The 17,135-nt window shown below is 45.5% G+C and overlaps 1 protein-coding gene across 4 annotated transcripts in view; it reads right to left on the reverse strand.

Moving 5' to 3' along the window:
* Positions 1-1,448: 1,448 nt before the first annotated feature.
* PPP3CC (protein phosphatase 3 catalytic subunit gamma) overlaps positions 1,449-17,135 on the reverse strand; it is an 85,072-nt gene continuing 69,385 nt past the window's right edge. For 2 of the 4 annotated variants that reach the window (XM_084804022.1, XM_084804023.1), the window contains exon 13: positions 9,078-9,508. In XM_084804022.1, the coding sequence (XP_084660148.1) occupies positions 9,174-9,508 (335 nt within the window). In that variant the 3' untranslated portion in view covers positions 9,078-9,173. Of the gene's footprint in view, positions 7,468-9,077; positions 9,509-17,135 lie in introns of those variants that run through there. The other 2 variants (XM_084804024.1, XM_084804025.1) reach the window with 2 other exon arrangements.

Consider the following 17,135-nt stretch of genomic DNA (forward strand, 5'->3'; position numbering starts at 1 on the left):
CTCACAGGGTTGTTGTTGTGAGGATAAAATGGAGAGGATAATGTAAACCGCCTTGGGTTCCTTGCAAGAGGTGGGGGGGGAAAGGCGGGATATAAATGCAATAAATAATAATAATAATAATAATAATAATAATAATGAAACACGAATACTTGAGAAGCAGTTAAGAGAGGGAGAAGGGATCTTCAAGGCAGAAGTACCTGATTGTATTGGACTGTGGAAAATGCTGCTCCTCTAAAAAGGAGAATTTTGCAGCAGCACCATAATCCAGCTACCCCTCTGGAATGTATCGCCTTCTAGTGTCAGGCCCGGGAACCAGTCCAGGAAAGAAAAGAACACAGCAAACTAGACTACCAGCCATTACTAGGAAGTGCAGAATCTGTATCTAAGGCATGGGGGTTTAAGGCATGTTGTCCTTATATGAGGCCTGAAGCTTATTCTCTCCACTACCAAGCAGGGCTGGCCCAAGGTAATTTACTGCATGAGGCAAAAGTAAAAATAAAAATCTAAATGGTAGCCTCCTTCCTGGTAATGAACATGGAGCATGATCAACCTGGAAATTCATCCACATAAGCCCAACTGAAATGAAAGGAGTTGCACAAGGGTGCATCCCATCAGGGTCAGATCCGGCCAGCCCTCGCTCTCTCATTCCGTACACCTGATAAAGCCATGTCACCTTACCTCAGATTAAGGCTGCTTCTGACTACCAGCAAAGTTCTGCTGTTATTCATCCAACACCATCATACTCCAGAGACCAGAAACCCTTTGGCCTTAGTGTGGAGTGCATTGTAGAGGCACTCTTGGAACCTGATCTCATGCATGTTTACTTCAGTCTTGCTGAATTCAATGGAACATGCTCCCAAGTGCAAAGCATTGCAGTCTTAGTCTGCACAGGGGAATGGAAAGTTCCAGCACCCTGTGTAAACACACCTAGAATCCTTTGCAAGATATAGGGATTCTTCAGCAGAGAAATTGGTGTGGAGGGGGTAACCCAGACGGTAGAAAGACTGTGACCCTTGGATGAATTTAGAGTACGTTGCTTGTTATTCAGACCTCAGCCCTGACTAGCACACACTTTATCCTGATGAACAGAAGAAGGTAATTTTCATTGATTTGTCCTGAGTTTCCACTAATGCTTACAAAGATGTCCCCACTGAGGCTTCAAATGAACCAAACCACGGTTTGGGTATTTGGTGTTATTCAGCAGGCGTTCCAACTGAAATTCCCCTTTTATTCAATACAGTACTTTGCTATTTTGTGAACCATTGCCTCTTTCCTCATGTGACCCCAGGCAAATAGAACTGCAACACGAACAGGAGGGGCAGTTGGCCTTGTGCCATTTAAGAATCTGTCATCCTAGAAAAGTTACTACTATAAAAGGGGTTTAACTCTTATTTGCGAACGTCTGAACCGAGCTGCCACTCAAAACACTCTCAAAAATGACACTGGAGCCAAACAACTGTCGTTTAATTTTTAACTTTTTTTCTCTTAAAGATGACTTTCCAATTTACATTAAGACAGTTCTAACAAATTCATTCCTTGTTCACAAAAGAGAAATTATATTAAATAATTTCTGCCAATAAATAACATTTTTCACCATTCTTCTTTAAACATAACTAAAAAAAAGAGCAAGAAAAAGAAAGGAGGCAGTCTCCAGGCAATGGGCAAGCATCACTTCAGAATCAAGAACCTCAGTCCTCATCACACATTCCCAGGGGCTTGCGATTCCACCTTGTTTGGGATGAGCAAAGCTGGCCAGGTGCTCCAGAGTAGGTTGCAGAATCGAGCTAAGTCGGGGAGAGGTGAGTGGGCTGTGGCACCATGGCAGGACAGGTTCTCTTCAAGGAGGTGAAAGCACCTTTGTTCCTGAAGTTTGGAAGACCCATTGTGGACTCCCCTCCTTGTTACATGCACCTTGCTTTTTATCATGCAAGATAAAAGTTAAAAAACGAAGAGACTGCTTATGGGCAACCTCGCAGTTAAGGGGGCAGTGCACACAGCCGTTAATACTCTGGAATCTGATGGGCTAACAGGCTGTTTTCTTGGCTTTTAATTTTTTTTATTTTTTGCTGCTTTCTTTGCTCAAGATTGTCCCTGGAATTAAAAACAACAACAACACAACAGAGGAGAATGGAGTGGGCGGGGTGGGAAGAGGAGTAGAAGCAAGACCTTTTCAGCCATTCACAGCTCCAAGGAAGGTGGGATTGGCCAGCCCGCCCAAGTGCATTTCCTCAGTACTTGTCTGTAATATATAAGCCCCTCAACCCAGCACCGATCTGAACTCAAATTCTCCCCTTTACAGGTTCAACATGAGACAGCACCACTCACATGCCATAACTTGGATGTCATTTTGATGTGGTTAGCAGATGCTCCTTTTGGAGCGCTGGATCCTTAGGTGGCCATCTTCTGACCAGAAATCGCTCTGAGAGCTGCTGTATGTACAAACATTCCCCATATCTTAACCATGGTTAAGAGATCAGAAGCAGCTAAGGAACATCACGTTCCCTTCCCCTAGCTGTTGCCCTCTGTTGTGCGAATTCTGCACATACACATGGCCCTTCACCATACTTAAGGCATAAGTTGGCCCCAGCCTTCATCACGGTTAACACGTACCAGGGTTCTCTCCCCAGCTTCAAAATTCTGGTTGAGAGACCAAGGAATGTCACAGTGGCCTTAGAGAAGCTGGTGCCACAACTTCATGCCAGAAAAAGGCAACATCTGTCTTTCCCAGAACAAAACAAAAGCGGGCAAGCGTAAGACTTCAGTGCTCAATACTGGAAGCTGGTTTCAACCCTGTATTTCCAACTGTTTGCCAAGATGGCAAAAGGATATACTAAAAAAAGCAGGGAACTCAAAGGGAGAGATTGTAGCTGGCAAGAGTTTGCTCCTTTTCCAGACCAAAGTCTGCCTCTTGTCACACACTTCCCCGTTTTCAGAGTACCAGGAATTTCACTCACTTTTTCAGTGAAAAGAGAGGAAGGCAGCTGAGAGCGCGTTACAGAACGAACATCAGCTAATCGGCGGGGGGGATTAACGCCCTCTCTCCCCGACTCCAGGCCGCTGCTCATGCCACCCCCCCTCCAGAACACTGCATGCTGTACCGAGGAAACAAGAGGCCCCAGTGCCAGCGTTCCCTTAGCAACCAGAACCTAGGCTTGGCCTGACAGCCAGCATGTTATATGGCCTTTCTATGTGGAACATGGGATCTTTTTTTTCTTCAGGGAGTCAGAGTGACTCCGAAAGGAAGGGGAAGAGCCCAGAGCTCCTGCCTGTGGAGGTGAATAGTCCCCTCCTGCCTCAGAACTGACACTTCCTCGGGCGGCTGCTCCAACGGAGACCGGGGCCTTTCTGTGACAGAACTGGGGGCTGCTTGGCGCTGCCAGTTTGGAAACCGTCATGCTGCTCCAGTTTCTCAAGTGTGATGCAATCCAAGTAGGTGAGCCTATTTTGTGGGTGTGAGGGACACCAAGTAGATGAATCATTCTAGATCCACAGGGCAAAAACCACCAAACCCTGGAAAGCTCTGCTAGCTAGCAGCACTGCCTTTAAGATCGCCATTTTACTTGAGAGGAGAAAAAGCAAAATGGAGAACAAAGAGATGAAGGAGTTGGAGGATGTTCCCAGCTAGTCTGCAACAATAAGGCAAGAGCATGGCATTTCAGGGCCCAAATGTTTTTTCCATTTAAATAAAAAAAGCAGGCCATGTGCAAAGTTACAACCATCTCATAGGAAAAGAGGGGTGTGTACACCATTGCCAAGAATTAACATTTCTCAAAAGTGATGAACAGGGACAAGTTGGCAGTATCCTCCTGACACCAAGAAAAAATGAGACAGGAAAAGATCCAGAATTTTGTGGGTTAAATTCAGGCAATATGGTTGCCACAGGCTCCTTGGTGGCTTCCATGTGGCTCCTTGGGATAGATGAAGACTTCTGCCCAATATAGGGCTGGACTTCTATACATGTTTACATAACATATAATCCCCCCCGCCCCCCTGAAGATCCATCATTTGCATTTTATGGAAATCCACAAGGATGGTCCAACCACCCAGATGGACATTTTGATACATTCCTGGGAGCATCCTAAGGACAGGCACACAGGTTGCAATCACGTTGCCCAAAGTACTTGCAGTGAAGGTGCAAGTTCTCCTCACTCTGTATGATCTGTAGGAGTCTGCATCTCTCAAACTGGAGGCCCTCCACCTGAGGCCAGATTGTTTGCCATCCTAGCACAAAGGTGAGATCTCTTGAAGGACAGGGATTCCTACCACCACTGTTCTTCTGTGAAAGGAGGGGGTACCGTTAGCCCTAACAGAAGCCTTAAGAGGCATGCATGGTTTAACACAAACGCACACTGTTTCAAAGCAGCAGTTCATGTAAAAAGGGTGGCAATTAATACATAACCCCCAGCCCACCCCCCAATCGCGTCTGTTCTGAAATGCAGACAAACCGACCAACGGCATAATTCTGAACAGGGAGGTTTCTGAACAGGGGAAAGTCTATGCCCCAAAGTGAGAAAAGAACAGCCGCATAGAGATGAAGAGGCCTACTTTCGGAGGACTGCCTGCAGTGCCTGATTGTTCCATTTGATTAATCCACAAGAGGGTGGAAGAAGGAATTGCCAGTGGAAGACTGATTCAAACATACCAGAACCAGAGGGGGGCAGGGGCTATGGCTGAACTAAGTGAGGTAATTCCAAGGGGAGGGCATCTGCACCACCTTCCAACAAATGACCAAGTTTGGATTAAAAACAACACCACCACCACCACCACCACCACGGCCTGGTTTCTATCAAAGCTGTAATAAAGAAAATGTAACAGGCTCATTATTCCACACACAGGGGTCCCATCTTCAATGCACAACACATCTGTTCAGTTGCTGTTCTTTGGCACATTATAACACCACCTCCCTGATTCCAACTCAGGCTCGAAACAAATATCCTTCACAGAACAAAGACCTCTGGCTCCAGCCGCTAACCAATCACCGTTTCTACCCCTAAATTTCTTCTCAGTTCTTCAGAGGGTTCCCTGTGCAGGGCCATCTGGCCATTTACTTGTATGTTTAAAAAGAGCAGAATTGGTCATCACAGCTCTTCTAAGCTTTACCCCTCTAACGTTCCACCTGCAATGTCCACCCACCTGTGACCTTCTTGCTGAGAAAAGATACTTGCCTTCCTTAAAGAATGCTACTCCCAGGTCCTCCCAAGGACAACTGCGGGCTCTGACTTAAGTCTGCAGTAAACATGTTTCCTGTATTTGTAAAGCCCATGGTGGGTTTTAAAATCCTTGGTGAACAACAAGATGAGATATTCCATCAACTGAGCAATCATGCCTCGGTTACCCTTCAAGGTCTTCTATCCTTTGAGAAAGAGGCAAGCTTAGCTTTTCCAGATGTAAACCTGGAAACTCAGAGCCACTGCACAATTTACATAGCCATCGCACTTGCCATGGGCACGCTGACATTTCCTATGGTAAACACAAAATGTGAAGGGCAGATGGACATCCCTAAACACACAGTGGACAAACGCCAGGGAGCCCTGGCCTAACAGGACTTCCAGGCACACATCCACTGAGTATTAATGGACGCTTGCCTGCCCACAAACATCTTTTCCACATATAATGTGAAGCAGCTCTCAGCTGTCACCTTTCGGAGCTTGTGGTAATGAGAAGGAAGGTGGCAGTGGCAGCTCCTGCTTCATAGCAGTAACAGCTGGCTGACTTTCCAGGCCCAACCTGCAGGGAGATGCAGCGCTGGGCAGAACATGGTGGGACTGCGAACTCCCAGCCAATGCTGACGGAAGATGTTTTGGTCATGGAAATTCAGCCCACCTTTGCTGGTCAAAATACCGATGACCCCAGTGTCCTATAAAAAGTAATTCCCCCAATCATTTCAGAAGCTGAAGAATCAGCAGCTCATACTGGTTGACTGTTCCCTTGAGGTCACTGAGAAGCGTTTCAGATTCAGCCCAAGAGAGCTTTGTCAACTGCATTCAGAAGCCAAGCATGGGGCCCCTTTTACGTTTGCTGATGCTCACTGGCACCCATCCCCCAACGCAGCACCCAATCATAGCCTAAGTGGGTTTCCCACCTGTCCACATAGCCTATGTATGATATCCCAAGGCTAGGCAATGTGGATAGTATGATCCAGATAAGAGAAGCGGTTCTGTTGGTGCAGAACTCCACACAACACTCTACCTCCTTCCTACAGCTCATGTTTCCCATGCCACTCACAGTTCTAAAGCACTGAAGTGGGAGTGCAGGAGTCCCCCGTGTGGACAAGTCACAGAGATATTTTGTGCTGGGGCTCACATTATGGAGCCATTGGACCGCATCGTGTGGGAAGGGCAGGATGTGGGAAGAAGGGCAAGACCCGCTTTCCCCAAATATGAATCGCATGCAGCTTTTCACATTAAGATCATGACGCCGTGGCAATCTGTGGAGGTTGCTTTTGTATCATAGTAGCCAACATAAATCCCACCTGTGTGATGCCAAGGCATGCATGGTTACTTTCTTGGAAAATACAAGCTGCAGGCTAGGCAGATGCAAGAGAGAGATACTTTCAGATGAATGGAGACTGCAGATCACATTCATCAAAGCCCACCTATTGGTTTATTCCAAGAGATTTTTATTTCTCCGCTGAAACCAGATTCCAGAAGGAAAAAGCGATGGGAACATTTGAGGGGGCAGAGAGAGAAGGGAGAGTTTCATTCCCCAGTTCCAGCAACTTATCTGGAGCTGGATGTCAACATTTGCCTGTGACAGAGGGTCCCAAAAAGGAGAGAGTTTACCAATTGCCCTACGCAACATGCCTTTAATGGAAGTCAACTGCTGGAGCATCAGATGCTGTGAGGAATAGAAGAAAAAACAGCAAAAGATGGGAGGAGGAGAATGTTGTTTTCAAATCAAAGATGCCACTTTGTAAAATGAGGATAGCTTAAAACGGTTCCAATGACTCACACAGGAGAGTTGCCCTGGGTTGTTTCTGCTTCCCTCCCCCAACACAGGCTCCTTCCCTCTAGGCAGGGATGGGCCATCTGTACAGAACAACACTTTATATATGCACTAGTATTTAGACCCATTCCTAAATTAAAAAAACAGATGACTTTTTATATATTGAACATAAAATTTAAAAAACTTACAAAATGGTCACCTCTCTTACAGAATGGATGCAAACTGGATTATGGATGTGCCTCCAGGCTAAGTTGGTTTCTTCCCCCCTCCCCCCACTTCATAATAAATAAATAGAATTCATTAAGTTTTGGATCCTTTAGTGACACAGACTGGGCGCCTTGAACTGTTACTGGGCTTTCTTCCCTGTCCCGTTCTTTTCCGCAGAGTTTGTTGAGGTTAAGTTCACCGGCCCATCCGGGTGCTTTGAATCCTTGCGTGGTGGCATGCGTTCATTAACACGGTCCAGCCCCCTGGCTTCCTCAAAGCTGCGAATCTTGTGCTGTGGTGAAAATCCACGGATGGCTAGAGTAGGGGAGAAAGGAGGGGAAATGAATTGGAGGCGTTTCCAAGCCTTGTTTGCTGAATTGTGTGTACACATGCCACTCTGCTACGAAGCAGGATTGTGGCTACAGAGCATGTGTCTGACTTTGGGAGGGAGTCGGGGGGGGGGGGGTTTACCATTAGGCACTGAAAGCTGTTACACTGCTGATGTGAAAAGATAGCTCTTTAACAAAGGCTGGAAACTGTTTTCTTTTTCCTTCCAGAATTGAAGAAGTGCTTGTGATGTGTACATTCATCCCTTTGGTTTTTTGTTAAACAGATTCGATTGGTTTTTGCATTGCTTAGAAAGCCTCCCGTATCTGTTTGACCAGAAGCGACCTTGGAGGAAAAAGATATACATGTACATACTATGAGAAGAGAGCCCCTCTCAAATTGCTTTCAACTCTCTTCAAACCAGTTGTCTGTTTCCAGCCTAAATAATTCCTAGGCAGAATTACTAGTGTAAGGGAGTCTCGCTATTATTGGCTTTCAGTCTGTACAGCCCCACATTAACCTTGGGAGAAACAACTTGGCAAGTCAGACATGTGCTCTGGGGCATTAGTGCAGTGAAACAGCAGCATACTTTTGAAAGCTGAAAAACATGAAACCAAAATAATAGTGAGGGCTAAATCAAAATCACATCAGCACAACACTACAAACACACAAAACATACCACAAAAAGGGAGAATGAACTAATCTTTGGATCAAAACAGTTTTTTAAAAAAAATCTTGCATGACCAGGAACTGAATGCAGGGAAAAGCTTCAGGTATGACAAAGCCCTTCAACCGTTAAGTACAGCCTTGTGCTCTCCATCACTTCCAGGCTGAGCACAAAATCTCCTTCTGCAGATTGCTTTCAGCAGAAGAACTAGCTGGGTTTACAATGGTTAATGTTGCTGCCAAGTATAAATTCCTCTGAAGACTGATCTCCAGACACCAATTTTGCCCAGAGACACTTGCCAAATGATTGTTGCAAATGAGAAGCAGAACAATTTGGTTAATCCCATATTACAGCTTTAACGAGCCCATCCAAGGAGAAGGTCAACATTGGAAAGCAAGAGACCAGGACAGAGGCTTTCTATATTTATTCTGAATACGTGTTTCACTTTTTTGGAGTGTCCTGAACAGCATCATGTTTGGCAAGAAGAGAACCAAGATGCACACCTTGTGGTTTGGTTCAAGCCTGGCTCAAGGCTTTTTGTTGCCCTATGCAGGGCAGATTGTGTTGATGGCATAGATTTTGGAGCACACTTCTAGTGTCTGCAAAGGGCTGGATACAGTAGGTGCAAATGTCCAGGGTCAATTGCTGGCATCTCTGCAGTGAAAAAAGAGCTGGGGTAATGTCTGCTTGAGATCTATGAGAGCTTTTTAGAGGCTAGATGGACTAAACGGTCCGATCATTTAAGGCAGCTCCATTTATTTATTTATTTATTTATTTCATGGAGGCCATTCCAGACAAAGACAAAATGGAGACCTGAATGATGCTTCTGGCATCGGAGGTGCCCTTTCATTGTGCCACTCTAGGCAGCTGACAAGTCTACTTGCACTGAGCCAGCCCCAATTCTGTTGTAGTGATGCAGCACTCCCAGAAGTCTCAACGGATGCATCCAACTCCACACAGTAGTCCTGAAGCCAACAGAGACTGGTAGGCTTCGCCCACATAAAAGGAAAAGCCACAGTAAGGAGTGTTACACTACCGCGGCTGTTTCAGACTTATCACTCTCCCAGTCCCAACACTGTAATGAAGGCCAGCCAGGAGAAGCAATAGTAACAGGGTAGAGAGTTGCAAGGATGCCTTTGAGGTCTTGCTTGGATGGACCCCAGGGATGGAGGGTGTGCGCTAGGGCCAATGCTCCTTCCCTTTTGGCTCCCCTCCACTTCTGGTGTTGCAAGAGTAAAAGGCTTTTGTACTGCGGACAATAAAGCTCTTGGGGGGGGGGGAGATTAGCAAACACACAAAACCATCCCGGTTTTCGCAAGGTTCTAGCCATACCTTCCCGTGCCTCTACCGCTTCTACTGTGGCTGTAATACAGAAGGAACAGTGGCATGCAAAAATGAAGACAGAAAAGACTGAGTAAACGTAACATCACCATGGCCATTTGAGACCTACAACCCTCCCAAGTCCCAGCAGAGGACGATTCTGAAGATGACCAGCCAGCAGAGAAGGACAGCAATGGGGCAGAGAGATGGCAGGGAGCTTTGCTTCTCTTATGCAGATGGGCTGTGAAATGTCATTGCACCAAGACCCTTGAGAACAGCACACAGGATGACAAAGCTGGCTTTTCAAGACCAGGGGCATCCAACCGCAGTCTTTGAGGCAGCTTATTCCACGAGTGCTTGGACTGGGGAGCAACATACCCTCATCACCTCACACTCCTGCATTTAATAGGCAGCCACAGCTGCAGTCAGCAGCATGTTGCTGGAGCTAAGCAACGTTTTCCAGAAATGTTCCTAAGAGGAAGGAGACTTGCTTATGGTCAGTCTTAATCCCAGTCTTGGCATGGGGTAGTGATGGTGATGGTAAGCAGCAGTAATACTTAAGATCTCTTCTACAACTGAAGGAGAGCCGGGGCAGCATGGAGCCTGCTTGTTCCACTCCACTCTTAGGCCCATACACAAACAGCGCGAGTTAAACCCTGGATCGATCCCACTTCCCAAAAGGGTGTTACTACTAAGCTACCAAGACTATGGTACCAAGCTACCAAGACTATGAAAAAATGTTCTCAGCTTTTGCCATCAGAAAGTATCTGTTATGCCTTTACAGTTGGGTTCTCAATAAGGCAAACAGTTATATAATACAAGTTAGCTTTTAAAATAAAATAGACAACGTCTGGGCAATTTTTGTGGGCCATTCCTGCATCCTGGGCTGGTGTGGATCCAAACTGACCATCAACCAGACCAGTGTGATCTGCCATTAGCTATGCTAGCTAAATGGAACTCCCATGTTCCTCTGAATATATTTGTGAAAAGAGTATGGGACCAACCACATTTATGGCTATTGTCCGCACACCATGCTTGTGAGCTTCCAGGTGGTATCTGGCTGGTTGCTGATGGAAACAAATTGCTGGACTAGATGGAATGCTGTTCTGATTGAACAGGGTAGTTCTTATATTCTTATGCCTTTGGCCCATCAACTTTTGCTGGAATGCTCTGTTCATGTGGTGGTGTCACACAGCCATGTTTAAAAGGATGGAGCTCTGGAGAAATACAACTATTGCTACATGCACAAAAATAAGCGTATGACCCACGGCCACAAGGTTGGTTGTTGCTCAAACCTGTGCTCTATAACATAATTCAAACAGAGAGCATTGACCTCAGATGTAAAACCATTCAGGAATTGTGTTCTGGATCCAGTGCTCTGGAGAGTGGGATGAATGGCAAATATATGGACTTCGCTGGGGAATCAAAATGGCACTTGTACTCCACTGAATGGAGATCAGAAGAGCAAGGTGTAGGACTGAGCCCTTCTGGAAGGATCCAGCTGTGGATCACTCCAGTTTGCAGAAGCATGACAAAGGAGTCATGACCCAGAAGCTGTTCAAGTCTGAGATACTCCTATCCTTCCTTGGGGATACTCTGTTATCTGCAGAGTGTCATACTCGGTTGGGTCTGTGTTTGTTCATCCTCAAGACTTCTCTGAAACTTAACTACTGCACAGCTTCTTTGCCAGATTGCTTGCAAGAGCTGATATACCAGAAACTACCTTCAAGGGTTATGTAGACATCAAACATTCTTTCTGGCTGTTGGAAATCAGCTTGAACCCTTTGGCCTTGTATATACAATTGATCTGAACTCCTCATCAGTGCTGGAACTGTTGAAGGTAAGCACTCTCTATACCTAAGCAGAGCATCCTTGGTGAGAGGCTCTTCAATTCTTCGGATAGGAATGGGGAAAGTCCAGCCCACAGACCAAACCTGGCTGGCTGGGGTCCCCAACCCAACCCACAAAGCTTCCTGAGACAGGCACGTCCCCTTCCCGATGTCAGCACAAGGGAAGACTGGTGCCAGCAAGCTCATCGGAGAGGAATGTTTCCCATGCTAGCACTGGCAAGGGAAAGCCCACCCTCATCTCTGATCACTGACAAAGGGAAGAGACTCTGATGATGGGGGGGGGGGGAGCTGCCTCCTGACATCATCCGGCTTCTGGTAAGTGTCCAGGAGTTCCCCACCCTGTCTTTGGGCATCACACAGAAGCCTCAGATTCTATGTTCTGTGGTAGGCGTAGAGCTGGATTACAATACTAGCCTACTCCTAGAGCACAAGAGTTTTTGAAAGAACATAACAGAGCCCAGATATTAATGATAAAGGAAACAAGTCCCTTCTTCCTGTAACAAGACTGCATTAGGGGAGACTGAATTCCTCCCTGAAAAGAGCATTGGATCTGGAAGCCCTAGGCTGAAACCCCAGCTTAGTCACAAAACCTCTTGTGCAACCTTGGTCTGACTTGCCAGCTCTCAGCCTCGGGCTTCCATGCGAATGCTTCTGATCTACCCCACAGGATTGCCATGAAACTGGCATGAGAGAAAGCACTTGTGCACAACAGCAAGATTAAAAGATTATTTTGGCAGGAGAGCCAATATAACCTGAACGATCAGAAGCTCTTACAAAAAGACAGTATGAATGGAGACAGAGAACTGGGAATGGGTAACAGGATGAAGAGAGAGAATTTCATGCAGAAGACAAAGCTTGTGTGACGATTCAGTGTGATGAAGAAACAAGAAGAAAACAACAGGAGAAGGTGTTATAGCTGGTCTTTGCTTTTTTAAACCAAAGCCCAAAGAGAAACTGTAAAAATACAAAGCCCAGTGAAACTCACATGCTTTATTTTAGTTTGATGCTCCTTTGGTGAAAGCTTTGAGTTGCTTATGCACCACCTGGGGGTGGGGTGTTTAAAGGAAGATGGAAAACCTGATGCAGCAACAGTTTCCAAAGTTACCAGACATCTAGTCAGTCCCTGAAGAGTATGGTTTGCTAAGCCTGACCTATTGAAAAGCTCAAGCAAACAGGTGTAAAAGGAACTCTTGACAGCTACTTTGTCATCTGCTAATTTCTTGTTCCATTACAGAAAAGATACTGAACTGCCTGAAAAATGAAGTTCTCCCTCCCACTGAGAAAGAAAGCCTCACAGCCTTGGAAAACTGTCACTCCCTTCGGTCATGGAAGCCTCTGCTCGAATATTCTTCCCTCATGCACATGTGAGAAATTGAATCAACTGGAGCAAGTGCCAGAGCAAACCTCTTCGTGGCACACCAGGAAGTCATCCAATACCAATGGGAAAGGAAACTGGGCTGGTTCAATGCCAGGCTCAAATGCTGGCAGCAGAAAATGATTAACACACTAGATTACAGGGTTCCCTCTAGAGACACATGTTACTACAACTCATTTCCTGACCCTCAGCTAATCACGATTCCCCACAAAGCTGACCTACAAAGGCTTACTGCAAGTTTGATCGGTGCTACCATTAGCACATTAGCAGAATGTGGTACTTTTTAGGACCGCTCCACTCAACATCCCTATGTACAGTACTGCTTCAATACAGGAAGAAGTATGCACAGTGTTATGGAGGAATACATTTGCATATTTCACTGTGCACACACATGGTGAAATAGAAAGTGCATGTTTAGAGGTTGGTATCTTGGGTCTGTGATAGGTAGCTCGATGAAAACATAAATCCAGTGGGCTACTGCTGTGGAACAGGCGAATTCCATATTGGGGACTGTTAGAAAAGGAATAGAAAATGAAACTGCCAATATCATAATGCCTTTATACAAATCAAAGGTGCGAACACATGTGGAATCCTGTGTGTGGTTCAGATCACTGCATCTCAAAAAGGATACTGTTGAGCTGAAAAGGTGCAAAAGAGGGCACCCAAAATGATTGAGGGGTTGAGTTGATCAACTCCCCTATGAGAAAAGGTTACAATGTTTGGGGCTTTTAGCTTAGAAAAAAGGTGACTAGGGGGGTGAGGCAAGATAGCAATGCATACAATTATGCATGGTGTGGAGAAAAAGGGATAGGAAGATTTTATAGATTTTATTTTACTAGAATCTGGAGTCATCCAATGAAATTGAATGGTGGGAGGCTCAGGTCTGACAAAAGGACGCACAGCTTAACACAGTGCATAGCCAAACTATGGAGTTCACTACCACAAGATGTAGCGATGGCTTCCAACTTAAACAGCTTTAAAAGGGGTTTAGACACATCCATGGAGGATCAGGCTATCAATGGCTATTAATCATAATTGCTATGTATTACCTCCAGTATCAGAGGCAGTATGCCGCTCAATCCCCTTCATGGATCACTGCCTTGTTGTGGAGAAGGGGCTTGCGTAACTCAGTGAAGCCATAAGCTATGCTGTGCAGGGCCACCCAAGATGGACAGGTCATGATGGAGAGTTCTGACAAAATGTGGTCCACTGGAGAAGGAAATGGCAACCCACTCCAATATTCTTGCCAAGAAAACCCCATGGAACGTAACACAAGGCTAAAAGATATGACGCTGGAAGATGAGCTCCTCAGGCTGGAAGGTGTCCAATATACTAATGGGGAAGAGCAGAGGGAATTTCCAAGTAGCGCCAGAAAGAGTGAAGCGGCTGGGCCAAAGCTGAAAGGACACTCAGCTGTGGATGTGTCTGGTGGTGAAAAGAAAGTCTGATGCTGTAAAGAACAATATTGTTTAGGAACCTGGAATGTAAGATCAATGAATCAAGGTAAGCTGGAGGTGGTCAAACATGAGATGGCAAGATTGAACATTGACATCTTGGGAATCAGCGAACTAAAATGGATAAGTATGGGCGAATTTAATTCAGGTGACCATTATATCTACTACTGTGGGCAAGAATCCCTTAGAAGAAATGGAGTAGCACTCATAGTCAACAAAAGGGTGGGAAAAGCAGTACTGGGGTACAATCTCAAAAACGATAGAATGATCTCAGTACAAATCCAAGGCAAACCATTCAACATCACAGTAATTCAAGTCTATGCCCCAACCACTGAGGCCGAAGAAGCTGAGGTCGATCGGTTCTATGAAGACCTACAACACCTTCTAGAACTAACACCAAAAAAAGATGTCCTCTTCATCATAGGGGATTGGAATGCTAAAGCAGGAAGTCAAGAAATCACCGGGATAACAGGCAATCATGGTCTTGGTGTACAAAATGAAGCAGGACAAAGGCTAATAGAGTTTTGCCAAGAGAACACGCTGCTCATAGCAAACACTCTTTTCCAACAGCACAAGAGGCGACTCTACACGTGGACATCACCAGATGGTCAATATCGAAATCAGATTGATTATGTATTTTGCAGCCAAAGATGGAGAAGCTCTATACAGTCAGTAAAAACAGGACCTGGAGCTGACTGTGGCTCAGATCATGAGCTTCTTATTGCAAAATTTCAGCTTAAATTGAAGAACGTAGGGAAAAACACTAAACCATTCAGGTATGATCTAAATCATATCCCTTATGAATATACAGTGGAGGTGAGGAATAGATTTCAGGGATTAGACCTGATAGACAGAGTGCCTGAGGAACTATGGACGGAGGTCTGTAACATTGTTCAGGAGGCAGCAACGAAATCCATCCCAAAGAAAAAGAAATGCAAGAAAGCAAAGTGGCTGTCTGATGAGGCTTTACAAGTAGCTGAGGAAAGAAGGGAAGCGAAAAGCAAGGGAGAAAGGGGAAGATATACCCAACCGAATGCAGAGTTCCAGAGAATAGCAAGGAGAGACAAGAAGGCCTTCTTAAATGAACCATGCAAAGAAATCAAAGAAAACAATAGAATGGGAAAGACTAGAGATCTCTTCAAGAAAATCGGAGATGTCAAGGGAACGTTTTGTGCAAAGACGGGCATGATAAAGGACAAAGAAGGCAGGGACCTAACAGAAGCAGATGAGATTAAGAAGAGGTGGAAAGAATACACAGAAGAACTATACAGGAAAGATCTGAATGTCCCTGATAGCCATGAGAGTGCGGTCACTGAACTTGAGCCGGACATCCTAGAGAGTGAAGTGGGCCTTAGGAAGCATTACTAACAACAAAGCTAGAGGAGATGACAGTATTCCAGCTGAGCTATTTGAGATCCTAAAAGATGATGCTGTTAAAGTGCTGCACTCAATATGCCAACAAATTTGGAACACTCAACAATGGCCACAAGACTGGAAAAGGTCAGTTTACATTCCAATTCCAAAGAAGGAAAATGCCAAAGAGTGTTCAAACTACCATACAATTGTGTTCATTTCACATGCCAGCAATGTTATGCTCAAAATCCTACAAGCTAGGCTTCAGCAGTATGTGAACCGAGAACTACTAGAAGTACAAGTTGGGTTTTGAAGAGGCAGAGGAACTAGAGATCAAATCGCCAACATTCGCTGCATCATGGAGAAAGCAAGAGAATTCCAGAAAAACTACTCTTTCTGCGTCATTGACTACGCTAAAGCCTTTGATTGTGTGGATCACAAAAAACTCTGGCAAATTCTTAAAGAGATGGGAGTACCAGACCACCTTACCTGTCTCCTGAGAAACCTGTACGAGGGTCAAGAAGCAACAGTAAGAACCGGACATGGAACAACCGATTGGTTCAAAAGTGGGAAAGGAGTACGACAAGGCTGTATATTGTCGCCCTGCTTATTTGACTTATATGCAGAGTACATCATGAGAAACACCGGGTTGGATGAATCACAGGTCAGAATTAAGATTGCCGGGAGAATTATCAACAACCTCAGATACGCAGACGATACCACCCTAATGGCAGAAAGCAAAGAGGATCTCAAGAGCCTCTTGTTGAGGGTGAAAGTGGAGAGTGCAAAAGCTGGTTTGAAACTCAACATTAAAAAAACAAAGATCATGGCATCTGGCCCCATCACTTCCTGGCATATAGAAGGGGAAGAAATGGAAGCAGTGACAGATTTTACTTTCTTGGGCTCCAAGATCACCGTAGACGGTGACTGTAGCCATGAAATTAAAAGACGCTTGCTCCTTGGGAGGAAAGCTATGGCCAACCTAGACAGCATAGTAAGAAGCAGAGACATCACCTTGCCGACAAAGGTTCGTATAATCAAAGTTATGATTTTCCCAGTAGCAACGTATGGCTGTGAGTGCTGGACTATAAGGAAGGCTGAGCGCTGACGAATCGATGCTTTCGAACTGTGGTGCTGGAGAAGACTCTTAAGAGTCCCCTGGACTGCAAGGAGGACAAATCAGTCAATCCTCAAGGAAATCAACCCTGACTGCTCATTGGAAGGACAGATCCTGAAGCTGAAGCTCAAATATTTTGGCCACCTAACGCGAAGAGGAAAGTAACAGGAAAAAACCCTGATGCTGGGAAAGATTGAAGGCAAAAGGAGAAGGGGACAGCAGAGGATGAGATGGCTAGATAGCATCACCGATGCAATGAATATGGACTTGAGCACATTCCGGGAGAGAGCGCAGGACAGGAAGGCCTGGCGTGCTATGGTCCATGGGGTCACGAAGAGTCGGACATGACTTAACGACTGAACAACAACAACATGCCTCTCAATGCCTGGTGCTGGGGATCATGAGTGGTGGGTGCCGTTACAGTCACGTCCTGCTTAAGGGCTTCCAAATAGGCATCTGGTTGGCCACTGTGCAAACAGAATGCTGCACTAGATGGGCCTTTGCCCTGATCTAACATTGT

This window comes from Heloderma suspectum, chromosome 6 (assembly GCF_057233095.1).
Source record: "Heloderma suspectum isolate Gila_16-S chromosome 6, 16-S_ref, whole genome shotgun sequence".
In the NCBI taxonomy this organism is placed as follows: domain Eukaryota; kingdom Metazoa; phylum Chordata; class Lepidosauria; order Squamata; family Helodermatidae; genus Heloderma; species Heloderma suspectum.